The following is a 19,759-nucleotide window of genomic DNA, read 5'->3' as shown; positions in this document are numbered from 1 at the left end:
CTGAAAAGGAGTTTGAAAACAACAGCCTGTTTTTACAACCACTTCCTGCTGATAATCGTGCCCACAATGTTCATAGTAAAGGCCAACCCAGTGCTACTGCATGACTCAAGTTTCCCTTTTTGCTTTGCTGTAGTAGCTGCACATCTAATCACGGGGAGAGATTGCTGGAGGCTACCTTAAATGAAATCCAGAAGCACCACATTTTTATTGTGACCTTTTTGCTTACAATTTCGGTGGCCATTTGAACTAACTTCTCTAAGGAGCAAGGGAACTGTATGTTAAAGCATCTGTAGTGTAGCTCTAAATTGATTCAGAATTGCCTGAACCCTGCTTGTGAATTTCCCAATCCTTAGCTCTGATCTTGTGTCATTATAAATGCATAAAAGGTGGGTTTGTTTTCGTTGCAGTAATAAAGCCTAAGCGTTTGTCACGTGTTAGTGAGTTTAGATTTTCCATCAAAGTGTGTTCAACAGTTTGAGGAGGTTGAAGAATACTCTGGGTATGCAGATTTCATGACTGTAACTGAAATGCCTGGGTTAGAAAAGCAGCTCTCTGGCTCACCTAAAATCTGAATTAGCATTTGGCACTGATGCTCCTTCCAGCTCCTCTTCTGTCTCCAGTGACAGCAGCCAGGCTCCAGGACCACTCAGTTATTCACTTCAGTGCCTCAGTAACCTATGAGATGCATTTCTTTTGGTGTTTCAGGGTTCTTTTCCTCCTAAGTTGTGGTGAGATCTATCAGATAAGAGTGATAATTCTGCTTTGTCTCATTGGGGCCAGTGTCTCAGGGTGGGCATAGAATAATCAGGCACTTCAAGTCAATAATGAGCTGGGAACATTTTCAGACTTAGAATATTTCTTGAGCACAAAATTGGCATAGTGATTTCTTCCTAGATCTGTTTGATGAGCTGACAATTATTATGGTTCCTTGGCAATTGCATTGCTAACGTCTTTCCATTTTCTCTGTTTTCACTTTTACAAAAAATTTGTGCTGAGTTCAGTATTGCTCTGTGTAGATTTCTAAGCTGTGTATTTTACAGATGGTTTTTGTTAGCAGTTTCCTTACTGTGTTAAAATTTAAGATTACTGTAATGTCTTGCATAATACTACCTATAATGGATTTCTGATTTTTTTTTTCAGAGCCATACTGATTTTTCAGCTAATTAACTATCCAGCTATGCTGTGGTTTTTAATGTGGAAATTAATTTCCACCAAATAATATTAACATAATGTATTACATTTTGTAACAAATTTGGAGTACATTCATACAATTTTGAGTGCAAACTAAGGGTAGAAATGCTCAAGGATAAAAGTTCTTAGCAAGGAAAATGTTTATGTATAAACTGATTACATTATCTGAATTACTCTCCTTCCACAGCTGATAATGTTTAGGAGAAATGTGCACTGTATTACTCTGGCTTACTTGAAGAACATTCACTAATACTTATGTTACCACAGCATGCACCAAACTACACTGGTGTCCCTGCATTTTATTTAATGCTGGATTTCTTAGCACATTGCTGCATGCAAAACCTCACACGCAGCCCCGCACACGTGTTTCCTTTGCATGCTCACTCTCTCCCCTTCTCTCACACTTTACCTTGACACTCCTTTGAATAATAAAACCCTTTTACAACATGTGAGCCACACCTGAGTAGCTGATAGGATATCCAGCGTGTGCTCATTAACAGCAGGAAGAGGGCTACCTTTGCACCTTGGGTCTCATGGTGCTTTCTTTTATTTTTTCCTTCTCTGTTTTGGATACTGTTTAGACAATGCACCCAGAAGTGTGCTTGCTTTCAGTTAAATCTAATGGAAACTTGTAGTGCTTTGGTTTGTTTTTAACTATTATGTTTTCCAAGTGTGCCAATAATGAGTAGATGGTGACCTAATATTTGCAGCAGCACAGGATATCATGAAGGGAGTGAAAACTGAAAGATAACAGCTGATTTGCTTGGCTGGAGAAGGGAGCAGCCAAAGCAGCTTTCCCTTCCCAGCTCTTTGATGTGTCCTTGTAGAAGAGAGCAAAAGAAACTTACTTCAGTTTTCTTAGTTTGCTCTTCCATCTGTGTTTCTGGGCTCCTAAGCTGGCATAGGAGACTGATGATGCTTTATATTCTAAAGTGTAATAAGGGTGTTCTATCTTGGTGCTATTACTGTTTTTAGTTACCGTAGAATAATAGAATGGTTTGAGTTTGAGTTAAAGGTCATCCAGTTCCACCCCCTGCCTCATGCAGGAACACCTTCCACTAGTCCCGGTTGCTCCAAGCCCCATCCAACCTGGCCTTGAACACATCTAGGGATGGAGCATCCACAGCTTCTCTGGGTAACCTGTGCCAGGGCCTCAGCACCCTCACACTAACAGTCCTTCCCAATATCCAAGCTAACCCTGCTCTCAGTTTGAAGCCATTCCCCCTTGTCCTGTCACCACAAGCTCTTCTCCATCTTTCTTCAGGCTCCCTTCAGGTACCAGAAGGCAGCAATTAGGTCATCCCAAAGCCTTCTCTTTTCCAGGTTGAATAATCCAAATTATCTCAGCCTTTCCTCACAGTAGAGCTGCTCCAGCCCTCTGATCATCCTTGTGGCCTCCCCTGAACTCTGTCCAGCAGTTCAGTGTCCTTCCTGTGCTGGGATCTCAGACTGGGGTGGGGTCTCAGCAGAGCAGAGGACCCCCTTACCACTGGGTCTTAGGCTGCAGGATATGGTGAGTGTTGCAGGTCACACAAGTTGTTGGCTTGCTCTTTGAGACCATCACTTCACTGGGTCAGCTTGAGCAGTAAATTCAGCAGGTGCTGGCAGGGTGTTTTAGGCAGCTGAACAATTCACTGGATATTGTCTGTTAGCATAAGTGGTGAATTGACCTAACCCATATTTGGTTTCTTTAACAGTTAACCTGGGTTTATTTCTTCCCTTTCCTTGGCTTGCTAGTGAAATGAAATTAAGAAATACTGTCACATTCAAGAAGCATGTATGTTCCTTGACTTCTTTCACAGACATGTTACTTGACCTCAGCGACCTTCTTCAGGTATTGTACCCTCTTTTAATTTGACTTTTTTTTTAATTGGTAAAGATGCTTCAGTTTTTCTTTAAAAATTTTGAGTGGAAAATCACTGGGTTTGGAAATCTGAGTAATTTTTCAGTAAAATTAAATGTCAGAAAATTTTTCTGCTTTTAATGCTGCAAACAATGTAGAAGGAGTTAGTATGATCCTTTAATCAGGACTCAGAGTCACTGCAGTGGCACAGGGTCACATGCTGCATATTTTTAAAACAACAGTTGTTGACGACAGAAATAACCTTTTTGGTAGGTAATGCTGCATAAATGCATTCGTGCACTTCAGAACTGTGTTTTATAAAATGTATTTTGAGAGAAATATGAACTTGCTCTGTCTGTGCAAATAGAAAGCTCTGCTGACATATGTTGTCTTACCCTCATTCTCTCTGTTACAACTGTTTTACATACAATGCGAGTAGGTTACTTGCATCTATTTTTGTCCTCCCAGCTGTCTTGGTAAATGGCATCCCTCTGAAGACTATTTATTGCTTGAAGCAATCTGCTGGAATTGCAATAATCAAACGCATCTTTAATTCTGAAATTTAGTAACTTTCTTCTCTTTTCTAAATTCTGATTGAATTATTTTGATTGCTCGTGACCAAACAGTACATGTGTAGAATGGAAGGTTTGTTTCCTTCTAAACACAGGTAATTTTTCATGGTGATGGTTTTGAAATAGAATGATCACAGTAATATGAAGAACAGTCACAGTGTGAACTAGAAGAAGAGGTATTGTATCTGTAAAAAGAAAAAGATGCATTGCCAGCAGAAACAGACAAGAAAGATTGATTTGTCTTTTCCCCTCTGTGCATTCCAGCCAGAAAAGATTCTGAGATGGGACTTACGGGAAGCAAAAGGTTAAAGAGGGGTAACTGAGGAATCAAGCCCTGAAAGAGAAAAATCCAAGAGTTCAGTATCTTGATTTGCATTTAACTGTCTTCTGATGAGCTCTACTGTATGGCTTCTTTAAGGTGAATCTGAGCAAACAGGAATGTTGAATGTTATTGTTAACTCTACCTATCCAGAAAGTCCTGTTTAAGAATACATAAAGGAGTTTTTCAGGTTCTAGCTTGATGGTTTTTTCCTCCTCCCCAAGTCTGTTAAAAAAAATCAAACAAACAAACCCCCACAAACAAAAGCACAAACCACACAGAAAACCACAACTACAAACTGAGCCAAAAAAAAAAAAAAAAAAAACCAAAAAACCCAAAAAAAACCACCCAAGCCACCTTGGTAACTAAACATTTGTGGTCCAGGCAGTAAACTTCAGTACGTTCTGCTTTACATAAGTCTTTGCCCACAAAACCTAAAAAAGATTTAATTTGTTAAAAATAGTTCATCAGATAATACTATTTTACTTTGAAGTGCCTCTTTTTTCCAAGGACTGCTCTCCTATCCTGAAGTTGGCATATAAATGTTCTTAAGGAAAAAGAGTTGAGAGCAGTAGTAGTGGTGGTGGCAGCAAATTAAATACTTTCCAAAGTATTTAATTTGTTCATACTCATCTGTACAAAATTTGTCATCGTGGTCCAAGTAACTGTTTTTCTTGGTGAGATGAGAAAGGTGTTGATTTTATATCACAAAAAAAATCACATCTGAAGTCTAAAAAATGAGCTACTGCTGACCTGTACCAACTCTGGCTTAGAAGCTAATAGTGAATGTTGAGATTTTTCTTCAGAATGTTCCTGATGCAGCTCAGTTGCAGTGGGAGGTGAGGGTCCTGCAGGGCTCTTTGTCATCTGGCTGCAGGAATTTTGTAAGAGTCACCACATGAAACATCCTTACAGATTGTCTTCATGGAGGAATTACTGAGCACCCTGAAATAGGTTTCAGTGCATTTGAGGGTGAAATAATCAAAGAATCATTAAGGGTGGAAAAGACCTCCAAGATCCCCAAGTCCATCCACCATGTCCACCATTTAACCATGTCCTGAATCTGCTGTTACCTGTAACTCAGTATTTATTTCATGAAATGTCTTATATTCTTTCTCTCTTGCTGCTCTTTAGAAAAAAAAATGGTAGAGGAAATCCTAAGAATGCCCTCCTAGGCTGTGGTTTGTACTTGTTGTACAACCCCTCTTCCTGTCTTTCTTGAATTGCTTTGGGACTTAAAAATATTTTAAAAAATAAAAATATGTCCCCTACAGTGTAATGTGCTTTTAGGATAGGATAGTGCTGCTAAAACTTAGCAATAGAGGAGACTAATTTTTACTGTTAATGGCAGTCTGTTTAAAAAGTCTTATCAGTTTTCCTCTTACGCTGATGACTGAGATGTGGGAGTTTGTCTTGTTCCACTGGGGAACTGCTGCATTTTCATAATAATTTTTGGAGCTTCAAAATTGCTGCCATCTTGGGAAAAGACAAAAAGTCCTTTTTTTTTTGTCTTTTTTTTTTTAATTGGTAAGGCAATTTCCTTGGTGTTTTATCTTCATGTAAAATACATCTTACATCTTGGAAATCTCCTGTTGAAAGTGTTGTTGGATCCAGAATGCCTCTGATACGTCTGGACTTCAAAGCAGGATCTGAAATGAACTGAAAATGTCCAGAGCACTGCTGCGAATCGGGCGCCTTCCTTGTGCCGAGCAGTCGTGCTGCTTGTTGATTGAGTTGGAAAGGACAGGGAAAGTACTTGCTTATATTTTCAGATCCTGCATTTTACTTGCAAATATAGTCCTTAGAGAGGTCTGCAATCAGGCCTTTTGTTTGCTTTTTTGTTAGTCCAATCTAAGCGACAGGCCTGGCTTGTTTAGGAGAGCTGCAAAGCCTGTCTAGCCTTGGCCAAGTTCTAAACAGTTTAGGTTTTCTCCCATCTTTCCAAGCATCCCATTCCTTGCACCTGGAGAACTGTTTGGCTGAAGTTTCATCTCAGTGTGCTGAAAGGCTGCCTTTCACATCCTCAGAAATGGCTGGGGTTTTTTTAGTCTCTTGTCATCTCCAGTGTCATGGTCTTTGCAACGGGGTCGTAAAAGACTTTGGGGAAGGGTTTGGCATTGCTCTGATCCCCAGTTTCAGCCTTGTAGAATAGAATTTTTAGCATGCTCTGTGGTGTGTCCTGCTGTTAAACAAGGCTGGTGTTCATTGAAGAGATCTTAGACATCTGAAGAGCCAGGCTCCTTGTAAGAGTGTGCAGCAGGAAAATTACCAGCGATGGATGTAATTAATTAAAATTGGACGTCTCTACTTGATATCAAGAAAAGGTTTTTCAGTATAAGGACAAACAATTGGGGAAACAGGTCGTTTAGAGCAGTTTTGAAGTTTTTATCCATCAAAGCTCTCAAGATCCAGAGCAACCTGGTCTGTTCTTGTGGCTGAGCCTGCTTGGAGCAGGAGGTTAGCCGAGACCTGATGAGATCCATTCCCACCTGAACTACACTGTGGTTCTAGGTAAGGAAAGAGGATGCCCAAGAAGTGAAAATCAGTCACTAGTACTTGCTTGGTCTCTCTTCCACTTCAGAACACAACTCTCACCCCTATTTCTTCATCTGTAGTTTGTCTAGTACTTGCTTGTCTAGAAGGATTTTTATTGTGAATTACTTCTGAACACTTGTTTTCATTTATTCAATCTGAAGGCAGGATTGGGCTCCCTGACACTTCTGTGATTATTGCAAATTATTACTCTCTGACTTTCTTGCATAGATGGTTTGATAATGGCTTACTGTACTGCTGTGATATTGGAGGAAGAACTTCAGGACTGCCATGGATGTGATTAGCAGAAGGAGAGTCTTCTTTGGAGTCCCCAGACTAAAGGCAGTGCTTTAAAACCCAGTAGGAGAGGGAAGCTGCTTAATTTTGATTTGTGTCTCTTTTGATTGACAGCCTGACAAGCTGAGTTTGGTACTTGTTTGTATTTTTGTGTGTTGCCTTTTGACTGCTCTAAATGCAGTATGATCCAAAAAAAAAGGATGTTTCAGTTTATTGCATGGAGAAAGGTAAAAAAAGTATTCTTTTAAAGACTGTACTGGTTTGCTTCAGTTTTTAATACCCTTTGTTCATTTAAAGTTATTAACATGTTGACTGTATTTGCCTTTATTGCCCCTATGCAAATTGTTGTTGATTGAGTTAATTTAAACAACCTGTTTGGGACCTTCAGGCATTACTACACTAGAAATGTTAATAATGAATCAAATAACCACAGGTGCCTCTTTCCCCAGCAACAGACACTCTCCTTAAAAACTCATTTGCTTTTCATGCTTGCTTAATTATTTAGGCAAGCAGCCATGGATGTTTCACAGTGTGAATTCTCATCGTGCTCCAACTGCCCGGTCTTTGTCTTTCTAGAGGAATATCTTAACCACTGTCACCATTTGTTGTACTTTGCCAGAATGTCACACTGTGGTCTTGAAAAGCCTTTTTGGAAATCGCTTGTAGAAGGGTTATTGTTTTATAACTTACAGTCAAACAGAAACTTCCATTCAATGGTAGCAGCTTTATTTTTTGCTACTCTCCAGAAGTTAAAGTGACCTGGTAACCTGGCAGCTGTATGAATGGGAGATTCTCTGTTTCCCCAGGAGAGTTTAAAATTCTGGAAGGTGTTAGACTGATGAATTCCCGTGTTCCTGGAAATGAGGTGTTTGTTGTTATTTCTGAAAGTGGAACTATATTGGTATTTGTGAACAGATCAGGCATGATGTGAAAGCAAGAGGAAATTATGAAAGGATAAGAGTCTCTCTGGAAGTGTCCCTTTGAAATCAGTGTCTGATGACTGACAGATGTGAAATGAAAAGACTGTCTCCAAAAAATACTGTGAAGGGCAAAGAGCATAACAAGTAGAAGGATCTTGTTGTGAAGATGTAACTGAATAATTGGAAGCCATTCCTTCACTAAATGCCCCTTTTAATTAACATAATGTGTTTGATAATGAGAACAGAAATTAACTATTGGTAAAGGACAACATCTTAGAGAATCTTAAGGTCTCCTGTAAAAAGAGGTTTTTGCAGTGCCTTGGTGAGCACATACTTCTTTGTCTGAAAAATGTCTTCCTGCTAAAGAAGCTACTTGGCTTTTTGTTTTGCCTTTTTTTTTTAATAAAAAATCCGTGCTGGGTCCACATGCTCGTAAACTTACTCTGTTAAATATGAGTTGAATGTAAGAGAATATGGTAAAAACTATCAGGATATGCAGATATTTTAAAATCTCCCCTCTAGCAGAGGTTGACACCCCTCTTTTGCATTTGGTCTTGACGCTTAAACCTAGTGATTGCATCAAGTTTAGGAAATTTTAATATATGGTGAAAATCTGCAAAAAAACCAGCACAAGTCTTGTGAAAGTATATAAAATAATTGTCTCACTTCAACAGTTTTGACTGGGGAGGGTTTGAAGAAATACTGTTTTTCAGTATGATCCTTTTAAATTAAGGGGAAAAGAGGCTGAAGTTGATGTGGTAAGCTTTAAAGCTGCACCAATTCAAGTTTAAGCCAGAGACATCCTTTTAGAAGGGCATTTTTGTTTATTCACCATTCTAAGAACTCATATAAAATTAGGTTTTATAAATGCAAATGTCATATGATTCTAAATTTGGAATGTTAAGCTTTTGATGGATTGGAGTATATGAATTTTTATAAGAAGTTCTTAATGAAGAAAGAACTAGAAATTAAAGTAGGCCTCTAAATTAATTCTCCTAATTTTCTAAGCTTAATGGAGTGCAGAAAAACCAAATGATGAGAGTAAAGAAAGACCTCTCTAAATGCCTATTTTATATCATATCTCTTCTGTCACGAGATCCGTGTGTGAGTAATAGATGAAATCAGTGATAGAGGAATAAAATTTTAGTGAAAGGGCCACCTTCCACTAAACCCAGGAGATCTTAAATATCATGTTTCAGGAGTTCAGTGGCATTACAGATTTCTGGGTGAACTTTATGCCATCTTTAATTTTTCATTTATGAGAAGGGCTCCAGAATCTGTGAGTATCTGTTAACTTTTAAAGTTGAGAAGCATATTGTTTGAGAGGGCCTGAAGTCTTTTTTTCTACTGATTTGCCATAAAAATTGGAAGCAATTAAATATTCCTGATTCTTTTTGTGACCCTGGCATAAAATGTGTGAGCTTCATGAGGAAAACAATACAGAACATGGACTCTACTGTATATTTTGCTTTCTTTCTAATTAGGTAGTAACCAGAGACTACAAAGAAATGGGCTTGTGAGCAAAAGAAAGAAATTCCCTCATTTACCATTTCTATTTTAATTTAAGTGCAAATACACTGCCTGCACCTTGAAGTAATCAAACACTGCTGATGTGGGTGAAGTGGAAAAGCAGGTTAGATTTAAGTGCATTACTTCTCAAATAAACCATAGATCAGGAGACTTTTAGTTAGGCGAAGGAAAGAAGGATAAATAGTCATTGAGCACATTTATTATTCATTTGTCTTTGCTTTAGATTTAATTTGGAAATGACTTTGATTGTTAAAACTTCACTAGGAAAAAAATACCTGCTTCTTTATGCCTCTTCATATTTATTTGCTCTTTATTATTGTGTTTATGGAAAGTTTGCTTGGGAGGAGTTTCAGAGAGTGACGAAGGAGTTTTTGATGGTGACAAACATCAAATGTTTGGATGTCGTGACAAGGAAAAGGCTAGAAGGAAAAAACGCTTGTTTGGATTAGAGTTTTAGGTAGGTTTTTTTTTTTTTCCTAGACTAATATGAAAGAACTAGATGAGTTTGTGAAGCCTCTAATGGAAACATCATACATACTTGGCTCCACTGAAGTAACTTTATTGATTTGTGTGGTGAAATCGTCCTTGCAGAACAAGATCTAAGTGATGAGGTTCAAGATTTATAGTAACTTAGTCGGCCAGCTTAGAAGGCTGAAATTACAGCCAAACACTCATTCTTTATGTTAATATTTTTTAGACAAAAGGTCAAAACAACCCTTTTCGAGCTTGCAGTGAATCTAAAGCCAGCTGAAATGCTGCAGACATTTTGCTTTAGTGATATCTGTTCTGTCTCAGTGGCTCATGGAAAGTCCCACGCTCTCAGGCTCCAGTATCAATTGCCAGATTCAGTAGGTGTGTATTTTTTTCTGTAGAAAATTTGGTAATTTATATCCTAGGAAATAGAATTCTCATTCAGAGGGTATGTTTTACTCTTTTCCTTCTCCTAGAATAGTGCTTCTATGTTGCCTGCTATTTTTAGGAAGAAAAAGTAAAAGTTAAGGCAGTATTTTTGCATCTTCTAGGCCAATCCAGCCATTGGTCAGACACAGCATGGAATACACTCATTTCTCACTAAACATGGAATGAATTACCATCATCTCATGTATAATTGATTGCACAGTCACTTTCAGGATATGTGATCATTCTGAGGATATCTTTGAAGTTCTAATTTCTGATTTTTTAAATATATTTGAGAAAAATACACAGAAAGAACATTTTCCTGTAAACATTTTGAAGGACTAGGTGAAAATAATGTCAGTTGTTTGGGGGTTTGGTTGTTGTTGTTGTTGAGATACATATATTGTAGCTAGGTTGGTAGAACCATCTATACATTTGGAAGGAAAGCCTGCTTTTAACCTAATGTTGGCAAAGCTCTTTGATGAAATGGAAAGAGCAATAGTTTTTTAATTCCATAGGCTTGTGCCACAATTGTCACTCAGTTGGGTAATTGACTGCTAAGTAAACACTTCACTATCCAGGCACAGGAAAGAGAGGGGCAGTTTTGTTCCATAAGAGCAACAGAGTATATACCATTGTTCAAAACAAACCAAAAACCTACTTGCTTGGAGTGTAGGAGGATGGAGTTTTTTATACTAACCTTGACCTTTACATATGCCTTGGGGGAAGCAAGGTGTTCACGGAGCTCCGTGGGAATGTTTGAGACTGATTGGGAACTGGAGTGTATCCTGCCTTTCTTGCTGACCACAAAAACACATCTTAAGATAGAAAACTTCCTCAGACTTGTAAAATACAAATATGGTTGTCTGTGCTATAAATTGCAAATCAGAGTATGAATCAATTTACATCCTCCTGGGTGCAGCAGTGAAGGAGGGGATGGGAGCAGAGCTCTGTCCCTGGTGCCTGAGCAGGTTTGGTGTGGTTTCAGGCTTTCCTGATTTTTATTTTTTTTTGTTCTTAATGTTTTCAATGTGATCTGAGGCAATGTCCAAACAGCAAGATTATGACAAATAACCCTTGGGGCATATAGCACCACTCCTTGATTTGGTGAAAAGTTTGGTGTGTGCTTGTGCAATACTTAATTATGCCACTACAGATGATCATGCAGAACCGAAATTTGCACTGACTTGTATTTGCTCAGGTTTTGTAATGGTACAAGATAAATGACACTTTATATATACTGATATTTCATTTAAGTCTACTTATTGCCTTATGATGTAATGTGACAACTGAAAAACTGTATTACAGAGCAGCACTGAGCCCACTGAAGAACATGATGAACAACTTTTTATAATTTTTTCAGTATAAACTTACTCTTTGATTTACAATGCTAATTTGTGCAGATTTTGACAGGCACTGAGTATTATCCTGTACATATGAATGTTGCTTGTAGAATTTAATTTTTTTTAAGCAAGTTAAGATTTTAAAAGTTGGGGTTTTCTCCTTTCCATATAAATGTTCTATTAAAAACATTTGTGGTTTATGATCTACATAATGCTTTTTTTGTCTTTTAATAGGTGAATGTCTATGTGCTGGGAAAAACCTTCCTTGTGTTGGCCAGAGAACTCTGCATAAATGCTCCAGCCATAGGTATTTTTTTAATGATTTGACTTTTGACTATTTGAGTCTTTTATTCCTATGGTTACTTGAAAAGAAATATGTATGTATGTATATATACACAGTATTGTATGTTAATACTCAAGTAGAAACTTTATAGTGAAGCTGGAATCAATCCAGGCTGAGGAGCATTGCTGACTATAAGAGCCTGTTCTCCTTTATGGAAGAGCTTTTTTGGAACTAGATGCTGTTTTCTTTTGCAAATAGTTGTGTTGCTTTTTCCAAGAGTAATTTGGGCTATACTAAGACAATGGACTGACGTGTAACAAATTTGTGTGTCAGCAAGCTCCTGCAGGCCTGTCACGCTTTAATTCCACAGATGCAACATTTGATAAGTATTTGCCAATTTTACTATCTGTCCATCACCTGTAGGTGAGCTGTTCAGTGCTTGAAATACAAGTGGCTTGGTGGAAAATGAGGAGCAACTTTTTCCAAACATGTGAATAACTTCTAATAAGTCAACACTGAAATTGTAACTGTGATAGGAAGGCGGGGTTTAACCTGCCAAAAGGGTATAGAAGCCATTCTCTAAGTTGTTGGTTTAAGCCAAGGGAATTGGTGCCAATTCCAGTTAAAAGAGTGCATTTATACTGAGATCTTGTGACTGTTACCCACCTCTGCGTAGGAATTATCTTCCTGCTTCTTTACCCACTCTCACTCCCACTCTCTTTAATCTGTACCAAGAGAATCAGATGGCTGTGTTGCAGGACAGCACAGGCACACCCCTTGAGCTGTGCTGGGCTGGCACAGGGCTGCTGCCTCTGCAGCAAGGGGAGCAGCAGCAGCTCGCACATGGAGCATCGCCACAGCAGCGCCCGGGCGGCGCGGCACCGCGCAGCTCCAGCTCTGCTGCAGAGGTCTTGTTCTCAGTAATCCACTTCCCTTCCTTCTTTTCATTGCTTATTTGGTCTTTTTTTAGAGAGAGAAAACAGGCAGGATTTGCATTGCAGCTTAGTTTCAAGGTGAAAATTAATGCAGCTTGGGAAAAGGCAAACGTGTTAGATGTAGAGGTAGTTGTTATACATGGAAAAAATACTGGTTTAGACTGCTGTTTGAGCACTCTCTTCCAAGCTCATCCTAAGAATTACAAAATCCAGTAAATATTTCTAACTGCCTCAGCTATGATCATGAGACCTTTGAGAAAAAACTTTTATCACTTTCTGAGAAAAGTACTAGCATAGAATGATTGCTGATAATGCCTGAGCCTGTGTTTTCCAAAAAAGAGCAGGAAGAAAGATCCAACAGCTTGGGTTTAAGGTGGCTTATTTCTAATTAGTAATCTTAAGTGAACCTAAACACCATCTTGCAAGCATTTTTCTAATGCCTGCTGCTCTCAGCCCATAAAGATGGGATGTAAATTCAGATAGTGTCTGCCAGTAATACAGCCCTGGGCTAAATTTGTGATGCAGCCCTGTCACTGAATTAATTAACTTCATCTGTGTGTCTTGACTCTGGCCATTCAAGGGGGGGGTGTAGTTTGACAGGTGCAAGTGGCAGTGTTGCTGTTTGGGGGGCAGGCTGGAGGATAACAGAGATGCTGCATGTGAAGGAGCATTAGGAGTTTTCAAATATAACCACAGGATGATTTTGATCAGCTTTGATTATACTGATGGTTTGTCTATCTTCAGCTTGGGCAACACACAAAAAACCCTGAGCTTCCTCAAATGTCAGCTCCTTTTCTCATGAGGGGAAAATAAAGGCTGCTGATGGATAGTTTCAGTTACCAAGAGAGGGAACCTTCGTATTTGCTGGGTGTGGATGCACACAGGGACCAGACTACAGTGTCATCACCCCTGTTAGCTGTACATGAATTAACGCACACAAGCCATAAGGTCAGCAAAGATCAAGTACACAGGATTTAGGGCAAGTAAAAATGTTTTATATTTCACAGATTCGTAAACTGCTCTAGTTTAGAACATTCTGTTTGAGTCAGCTGCAGTCTGCAAGTTAGTTATCTATATACAAAATAAATGCACAGTACGTGCAAAATTTAACATTTTTCTGCATGTTGCAGTCTTAATAATTAAGTCAAATAGCTTATGAATAAATAAAATAAGATTAAATTCAAGAGCATTCCTTCACTTATTTGTATAGCCTGATGTAGCAGATAGGTAAGTAGCGTAACATTCCATACTGCTGCAGAGTTCGTAGTAAAACCGAAAAATCCCTTAATGTGCATCATTGCAGCACTGGAATACAATCAAGGTGAAATGCATCATGCATAGAAAATGAGCTCAGGTATTTGTCCTCCTTGTACTCCGGTTCCATTAGTACTGTCCGAGGAGCACTGGAACTGGAACGTCACTTTCCCGCACTGCACTTCAGTCATTCCCTCTTGTCCAAAGTAACTGAGTTCGTTACCATCGAGAATAGCACTTACATTGTAAAACGTGTCTTGCTCAACCTGCACAGGGTGTTCAAACCACACAGAGAAGGTGTTACTGGAGCCGTCGGAGGTAAACTTTGTCAGATTTTGAGCAAGGACAACGCCTAAGCGCTTCAGTTCGATTTTGACGCTGTATTCAGCTTTGCCACAGCTTGACCCATACAATCCCAGTCCTGCTATAAATATCCGTTTGTCTACGGCAAACTGAATACTGTCACATCGCCCCCGGTACCTCCACTGATTGCTGCGATACGCAGACGACTGAAACCGATGGCAGCGCTGAGGCACGAGTCCTTTTCTTTTTGTCAGGGGGAACTCTAATTTGGGTTTATTTGCGGCTGTGTACCACAGGAATATGTTGTGAGTCTCCTCGAGGGTGAGGATGTCGGACTGGGCAGCTCCGTTGGCAAACTCTTCCAAAGTCATGGTTGGAATCCGCACCAAGTACAAAGCTTTCCCTAATACATTCCTCTTGTTGCGTGGCGTAACCGGCAGCCCTTGCCTTTTGCATTCAGCCTCTGCCCAGTTGAGAACAGCCTCGAAAACTACCACTTCCTTGGTGTTGAGTGCTTCCCGGGTTACAATGATCTCTAGTGTTTGTTGATCTATCTCACAGAAGCCCTCTGACTTCAGTGCCATTTCTGCCTGAGCATCAATCACTTCCCAGCAGCGCTGCGTCAGCTCTGGCTCCTCGAAGAGCCTGCTCTGAGACAGCAGGACACAAGCGTTCTTCGCTTCTAAGCTGGTCTCCAAAAAATTGACGCAAGCCTTTGCTAGGGCCGGCACGATGTACTTCTTGGCAGCATACAGTGTAGCCAGAACTGTGTCAGCTTCCAGGTCTATTTCATCGCTATACATATATCTAGACGGAGGGGTGAAAAAAAAAAAATATTAGTTTCTCAGGGAAAAAAAAAAAAAGTAGGCCATGAAAATAATCTATATTCGTCTTTGCTGGCAGTGAATCTGACATTCAATATTTGTCAGCACATTAAGTAAACAGCAATAAGTGCATATTGCACAATGTCAATTAGGAGATGTATATTTTATAAGCTACTTTGATTCTGTCCATGTAATTAGCAGACTTGTAGTGGCCACTTACTTTAATAGGATTAGAAAGGCTGCAGGTTCCACATCTGGTATATGGATTTCAGATTTGACCTCTGCGAGATCGCCATAAAACATAGCATAGAAGACAGAGCTACCAACTGCCAAAACATACTGGAAAATAAAAAGAGAGAAGCCTCAGTAACATGGATCGGGAACAGCCGAGCGTGCTGGCTTTCCTAAAAGCTACATTTAGCGAAAGTTACAAGCTGCAGTGGAAGCAGAACACTGCCTTAGACTGCTCCCTTTAATTGCAGTGTATGTGAATTACTTCTGGGATTAGACAAGAGCTATAATTAGGAAAAAAAATAAAAAAGTGGAACCTAGTTGTAAGGCAGGGGGAAAAGGCGACCTGCACAGCAGCATTAAAAAGCCAAAAATTATCTGCACAAACCTTATGGGCAGGAACTTTCTTGGATGCCCCTGGCGGGCCCACGATGAAGTGAACGTCAGCCATGAGTTCGTTATTGAACATCAGCGCGTTCCTGCAAGCAGGGGAGGGGGGAGAAGCCCCGTTAGCCGCGGGCTGCCCCTCGCCCGGTGCCCCAGCCTCCCGCCGGCGGCCCCCGGGGCTCCAGCCCGGCCCCGCGCTCTCGCCTGGCCGGGGCGCAGGTGCACAGGGCGGGCGCCTCTCTCTCCCGCCCGCCCGGGGAGGGTCCGGCGGGCCGGGCCCTTACCTCTCCCGCAGCGTGGGATGGAAGGATTGCCAGTTGGCGCTCTCCAAGTTGTTGTTGTTGAGGTTTTGGAGCTGGGGCGGCGGGGGCGGCTGGGCGCTCTGCTGGAGCTGCAGGGCGTTCTTCTTGCTGTTGGCAGCGGTGGCGGCGGCGGCGGCGTTGCTGTTTGCAATGTTAGTGTTGGTGCTGGCAGGGTAAAGTTCTGCAGCCATCTTCTTCTTCAGGGACAGGGGCACTATCTCATAGCATCCTGGCACCTTGCCGTTTGATCTCACACTCTTTTTGGACTTCTTTAAGGTCTCTGGAAGCAGAAGAAAAAAAGTCAAACACTTCATGATCCTGCCATTGAGGCAACCAGGGGGCAGTGGCATGAGCAAGAGAACTAACAGATCCCAAATGCGAGTCCCGCTATCAGGATATTTTGTACGCTTCTAGATGCAGGGTGGCCTTTGGTTTTTTTGGAGTGTGTGCCCGCTCTTTGGTTACCGGCCCGACGCACCTTTCCGGGGGGAAAGGGGTGATGCCGTGTCGGATGAGTGCCAGCGCTCACCTTGGCTTGTGGGGGGGTCCCAGCCTCCACGGCACTGCCACGACTGCAGCGGGGAGCCCGAGCGGGGCCGGCAGGCAGCTCCTTCCCCAAGGAACGGGGAGAGAAAAATTAAAAAAAAAAAAAAAAAGGAGAAACCAAAAGAAAAAAAAATCCAAAATCCAGCAAAAAAACCCCAGGAATCCGGCAGAGGCGGTGGGTCAGGAGCGAGAGTCAATCCACAAATCCTCCGAGTGCAGCAGCCCGGCGAGGGTGAAGCGCAGCCAGCCGCCCGATCCCCGCTGCCAGTGCTCCGCTCCGTCCTTCCCGGCCCGGCGGGGGCACATCCGCGGCGGCCGGGCCGAGCCGAGGCGGCGGCTCCCTGCAGTCCCGCTCCCGGGCGGCCCCGCCGCCGCTCGCACCAACTTTGCTCCGGTCCCCGCGGCGGCCGCCGCCGTTGCTGCTGCTGCTCCGCGCTCCTCCCGCCCGCGCCAGGGGCGCTGCTGCCCGCGGGGCGCCCCGGCTCCTCCGCGGCGGGCGGGAGGGATGGATGCGGCGCTGCCCTGGGCGCTCCCTTGGCGGTGGGATGCAACGCTGCGCGGCCGGGCTCGGCGCGGCTCTGCCGGGCCCTGCCTCCGCCTCCCGCACTAAGAGGCAGCGGCCGCGCCGCGCGTCATGGCCGCCAGCGCCAATGGCGAGCGCCGGGGCGCGGCGGGGAAAGGGCCGCCCCCCCGCCCCGCCGCCCGCCCGTCATCCGCCCCCCCGGCCTACGTGCGCAGCGCCGGGCGCCCGCCGGGAGCGAGCCCCGCGGTCCCCCGCGATCGGTCCCCCCGCACCGCCCGGTGTCCCTGCTCCGGCCGCAGCGGGACAGGCGCGGAGGGACGCGGGGCAGCGCGGGGGGACCGCGGCGGGGCGGAGGGGGCGGCCCCGAGCGCGCAGCGCCGTTCCCGGGCGGCCCGGGCGGGGGCGCCGCCGCTCCGCGCTGCGCCGGGCGGGGGAGCCGCGCTGCCCCGCGGGGCCGCTGCCCGGGGCGCGGGGGCACGGCCGCGGCGGGGCTGCTCCCGACGGGGGACGCTGCTGGGGTTGCTCCCCTTTCCCCGCAGCCGCCGTGCCCTCCCTGTGCGCGCCGTCCCCGTCCGGGCCGTCCCGCCCATCCTCCGGGATCGTTGGGCGAGAACTGTCCCCCCCCACTGTGCCCGTTCCCTGGGGGCGACCTGCAGCGGGGATCGGCGCTCGCTTCGCTGCTGGCCCTGCCGCTTTCGGTGGGGAGCACTCTTTGGAGCACAACTCAGATTGTTCTTACGTCCCTCTTAGTGACTGTGTGGAATCAAAGTTGTTCCAAAAGTCCAAGTTCCAAGTCAGAATTTGGATCAGGAGAGAAGGGAAAGTCTTCAGCAAAACACACGCTCCTTGCTTAAACATGAAATAATGTTTTTATTGTGATCTGCTCAATGGCCCCCAACATCTCCTATGAAGAAAACCAACGGGGTTTTGCCCGACTGTAACTTGCTCTCCTGTGTGGAGTTGCAGCCCCAGAGGTCACCCAAAGTCAAAGGGGACCCTCCTGCGAGCAGGTGCGCCCGTGCTGGTTTGGTGCCCCTGGAATGAAGCAATGTGTTTGGGGTTTGCTGCTTCTAACAGTTCTTATTTATTTTCCAATGTTTGCATCCACGCAGGACCTGCATATGCTAACCTGGGCTTAGCCTCTGATTTATGTATTCACTGTCCTAATTTTTGGTTTCTTTAAGGCTTGCTATTTAAAACCCACCCACGTATTCATTTTCTGACTGTTTGGTAGCTTCAGAATTCAAATTAACGATGTGCAATGTTTTGTCAAATGACCTGTGGGCATGAATGCCAGCACAAATGTCTGAATAGCTACAATGCAAATGTGTAAATGCTCTGAAAGTCAGCTCTGAAACTCAGCTCCAGAGAGAGAGCTGAGAGTTGCTTCTCGAAATCCGGTGAGGTATGTGGTGAATAGAAGGGAGGTAGTTCTGGTCCAATTGGTAGTATCATTGAACTGGCCAAAGTTTGGTCCTGTGAAGTTTGACTCCCTATAAATAATGGACTGATAGAGGAGTGATAGCTGTAAAGGGGGTTGTCCTAAATGTGAGCCTATTTGTTTGCATTGTGTATTACTATTAGTAATTCAGTCCAATTTCTAGAGAGTACCCCTACCAATGGTAAGTGTAATTGTTGTACCTCTTCAAAGCGAGCTATTGAAGGTTACTTGATTTGTGCTAAAACCAATAACAGGGTTACAGGGAAAATTGCCAGGGGCTGTACATCCCTTCCAAAGATGCCAGGTGGATTTTACCAAAATACCCTGAGTGGCGAGGTTTCTTCTGGTGATAGTGTGTCAGCTAACAGGGTGGCCAGAAGCATTTTCAAGTGTTTCAGCAACTACAGGATTAGTTATTAAAGTATTTTTGGAACAAATAATTCGAACATAGATTGTGGAAGAAATAGACACAGATAGGGGAACTCATTTTACAGGATAGATCCTTCAAGGGGTTATGACTGCTTTAGGAATACAATGGAACCTCCGTATCCCCTGGCATCCCCAGAGCTCAGGCTGGGTTGAAAGAATGAATGGAGAAATAAAAAAACACCTTTTGAAACTGGTGATAGATACCAAGATGCCATGGATACAGATCTTGCCACTGGCTTTGGCAAGAATAAGGGCCAGACCCAGAGGAGATAGTCAGTTATCTCCCTTTGAACTGATGCTGGAATTCCTTACCCTTGTAATTCTCATCCTAGTGGGGGGATGGAAATAAGTGATGTATATTTAAAGCAATATGTGGCCAGGATACTGTCTGCACCGTTCTGGTGGCTGCAGGAGCTGAAGCTGGGCACCCTCTGGATAAGAAGAGATGGAAAAGCAAACCAGGCAGAGTTTAATGTATGTTGAACCCTAGGCTATGGCTTATAAAAGATTGGGTTTTCTGTTATTGAATTTGGAATACATAATTTCTCTAGAATAGAGCCTCATGAAGTCATACTTGGAAGTGCAGAACACCTTAGAATCATGGGTATTGATAAAGTTCTCCTAAACCTTTGATTTTTCGAGTCATGTTTGGGTCATGTTTGCAGCCTGGAATTTCTTCAGTTTTGAGGGAGTTTGAGGTTGGAAGTTCTTGCTTTATAAGTGCTTTCAGTTAAATGCTTCTGCAGGGCTGACAGGCATTATCACCTATGGTGTGATCGTGGTAATTATGGATAGCAACAGGGCATCATTGTTAGGACTTGGTGCTAAATGGAACTGCTTTGATTAGTTGTAAATCC

General features: G+C 43.0%; 2 protein-coding genes across 3 annotated transcripts in view; one reads left to right on the top strand and one right to left on the bottom strand.

The window, feature by feature from the left end:
• The window catches only part of BRF1 (BRF1 RNA polymerase III transcription initiation factor subunit), a 172,628-nt gene that overhangs the window by 65,799 nt on the left and 87,070 nt on the right, over positions 1 to 19,759 (top strand). Inside the window, exons 4-5 of the mRNA XM_038139811.1 lie at positions 2,994 to 3,025; positions 11,679 to 11,751. Of these exons, the coding sequence (XP_037995739.1) occupies positions 2,994 to 3,025; positions 11,679 to 11,751 (105 nt within the window). The remainder of the gene's footprint in view (positions 1 to 2,993; positions 3,026 to 11,678; positions 11,752 to 19,759) is intronic.
• On the bottom strand, positions 13,636 to 16,627 carry BTBD6 (BTB domain containing 6). 2 transcript variants are annotated; one of them, XM_038139814.1, is made up of 5 exons: positions 16,493 to 16,627; positions 15,946 to 16,243; positions 15,663 to 15,753; positions 15,264 to 15,382; positions 13,636 to 15,026 (listed from the first exon to the last, which is right to left on the bottom strand). In XM_038139814.1, the coding sequence occupies exons 2-5, from the start codon at positions 16,152 to 16,154 to the stop codon at positions 13,994 to 13,996; spliced, it is 1,452 nt and encodes a 483-aa protein (XP_037995742.1). In that variant the 5' UTR covers positions 16,155 to 16,243; positions 16,493 to 16,627; the 3' UTR covers positions 13,636 to 13,993. The 2 variants fall into 2 exon arrangements, with proteins under 2 accessions (XP_037995742.1, XP_037995741.1); XM_038139813.1 differs by lacking the exon at positions 16,493 to 16,627 and having other exon boundaries at positions 15,946 to 16,352.

Source organism: Motacilla alba, chromosome 5, assembly GCF_015832195.1.
Source record: "Motacilla alba alba isolate MOTALB_02 chromosome 5, Motacilla_alba_V1.0_pri, whole genome shotgun sequence".
In the NCBI taxonomy this organism is placed as follows: Eukaryota; Metazoa; Chordata; class Aves; order Passeriformes; family Motacillidae; genus Motacilla; species Motacilla alba.
Note: the sequence above shows the minus strand (reverse complement) of the source record. Positions and strands in the feature narration are given on the sequence as shown.

What these genes read in the sequence shown, in the direction of transcription:
- BTBD6 (XM_038139813.1), bottom strand. Translation starts at nt 16,313, where the DNA reads ATGCCACTGCCCCCTGGTTGCCTCAATGGCAGGATCATGAAGTGTTTG. An exon ending in AGAAAGTTCCTGCCCATAAG is followed by an intron (nt 15,383 to 15,662) that starts GTTTGTGCAGAT and finishes TTTATTTTCCAG; the next exon opens with TATGTTTTGGCAGTTGGTAG. An exon ending in GCCTTTCTAATCCTATTAAA is followed by an intron (nt 15,027 to 15,263) that starts GTAAGTGGCCAC and finishes CCCTCCGTCTAG; the next exon opens with ATATATGTATAGCGATGAAA.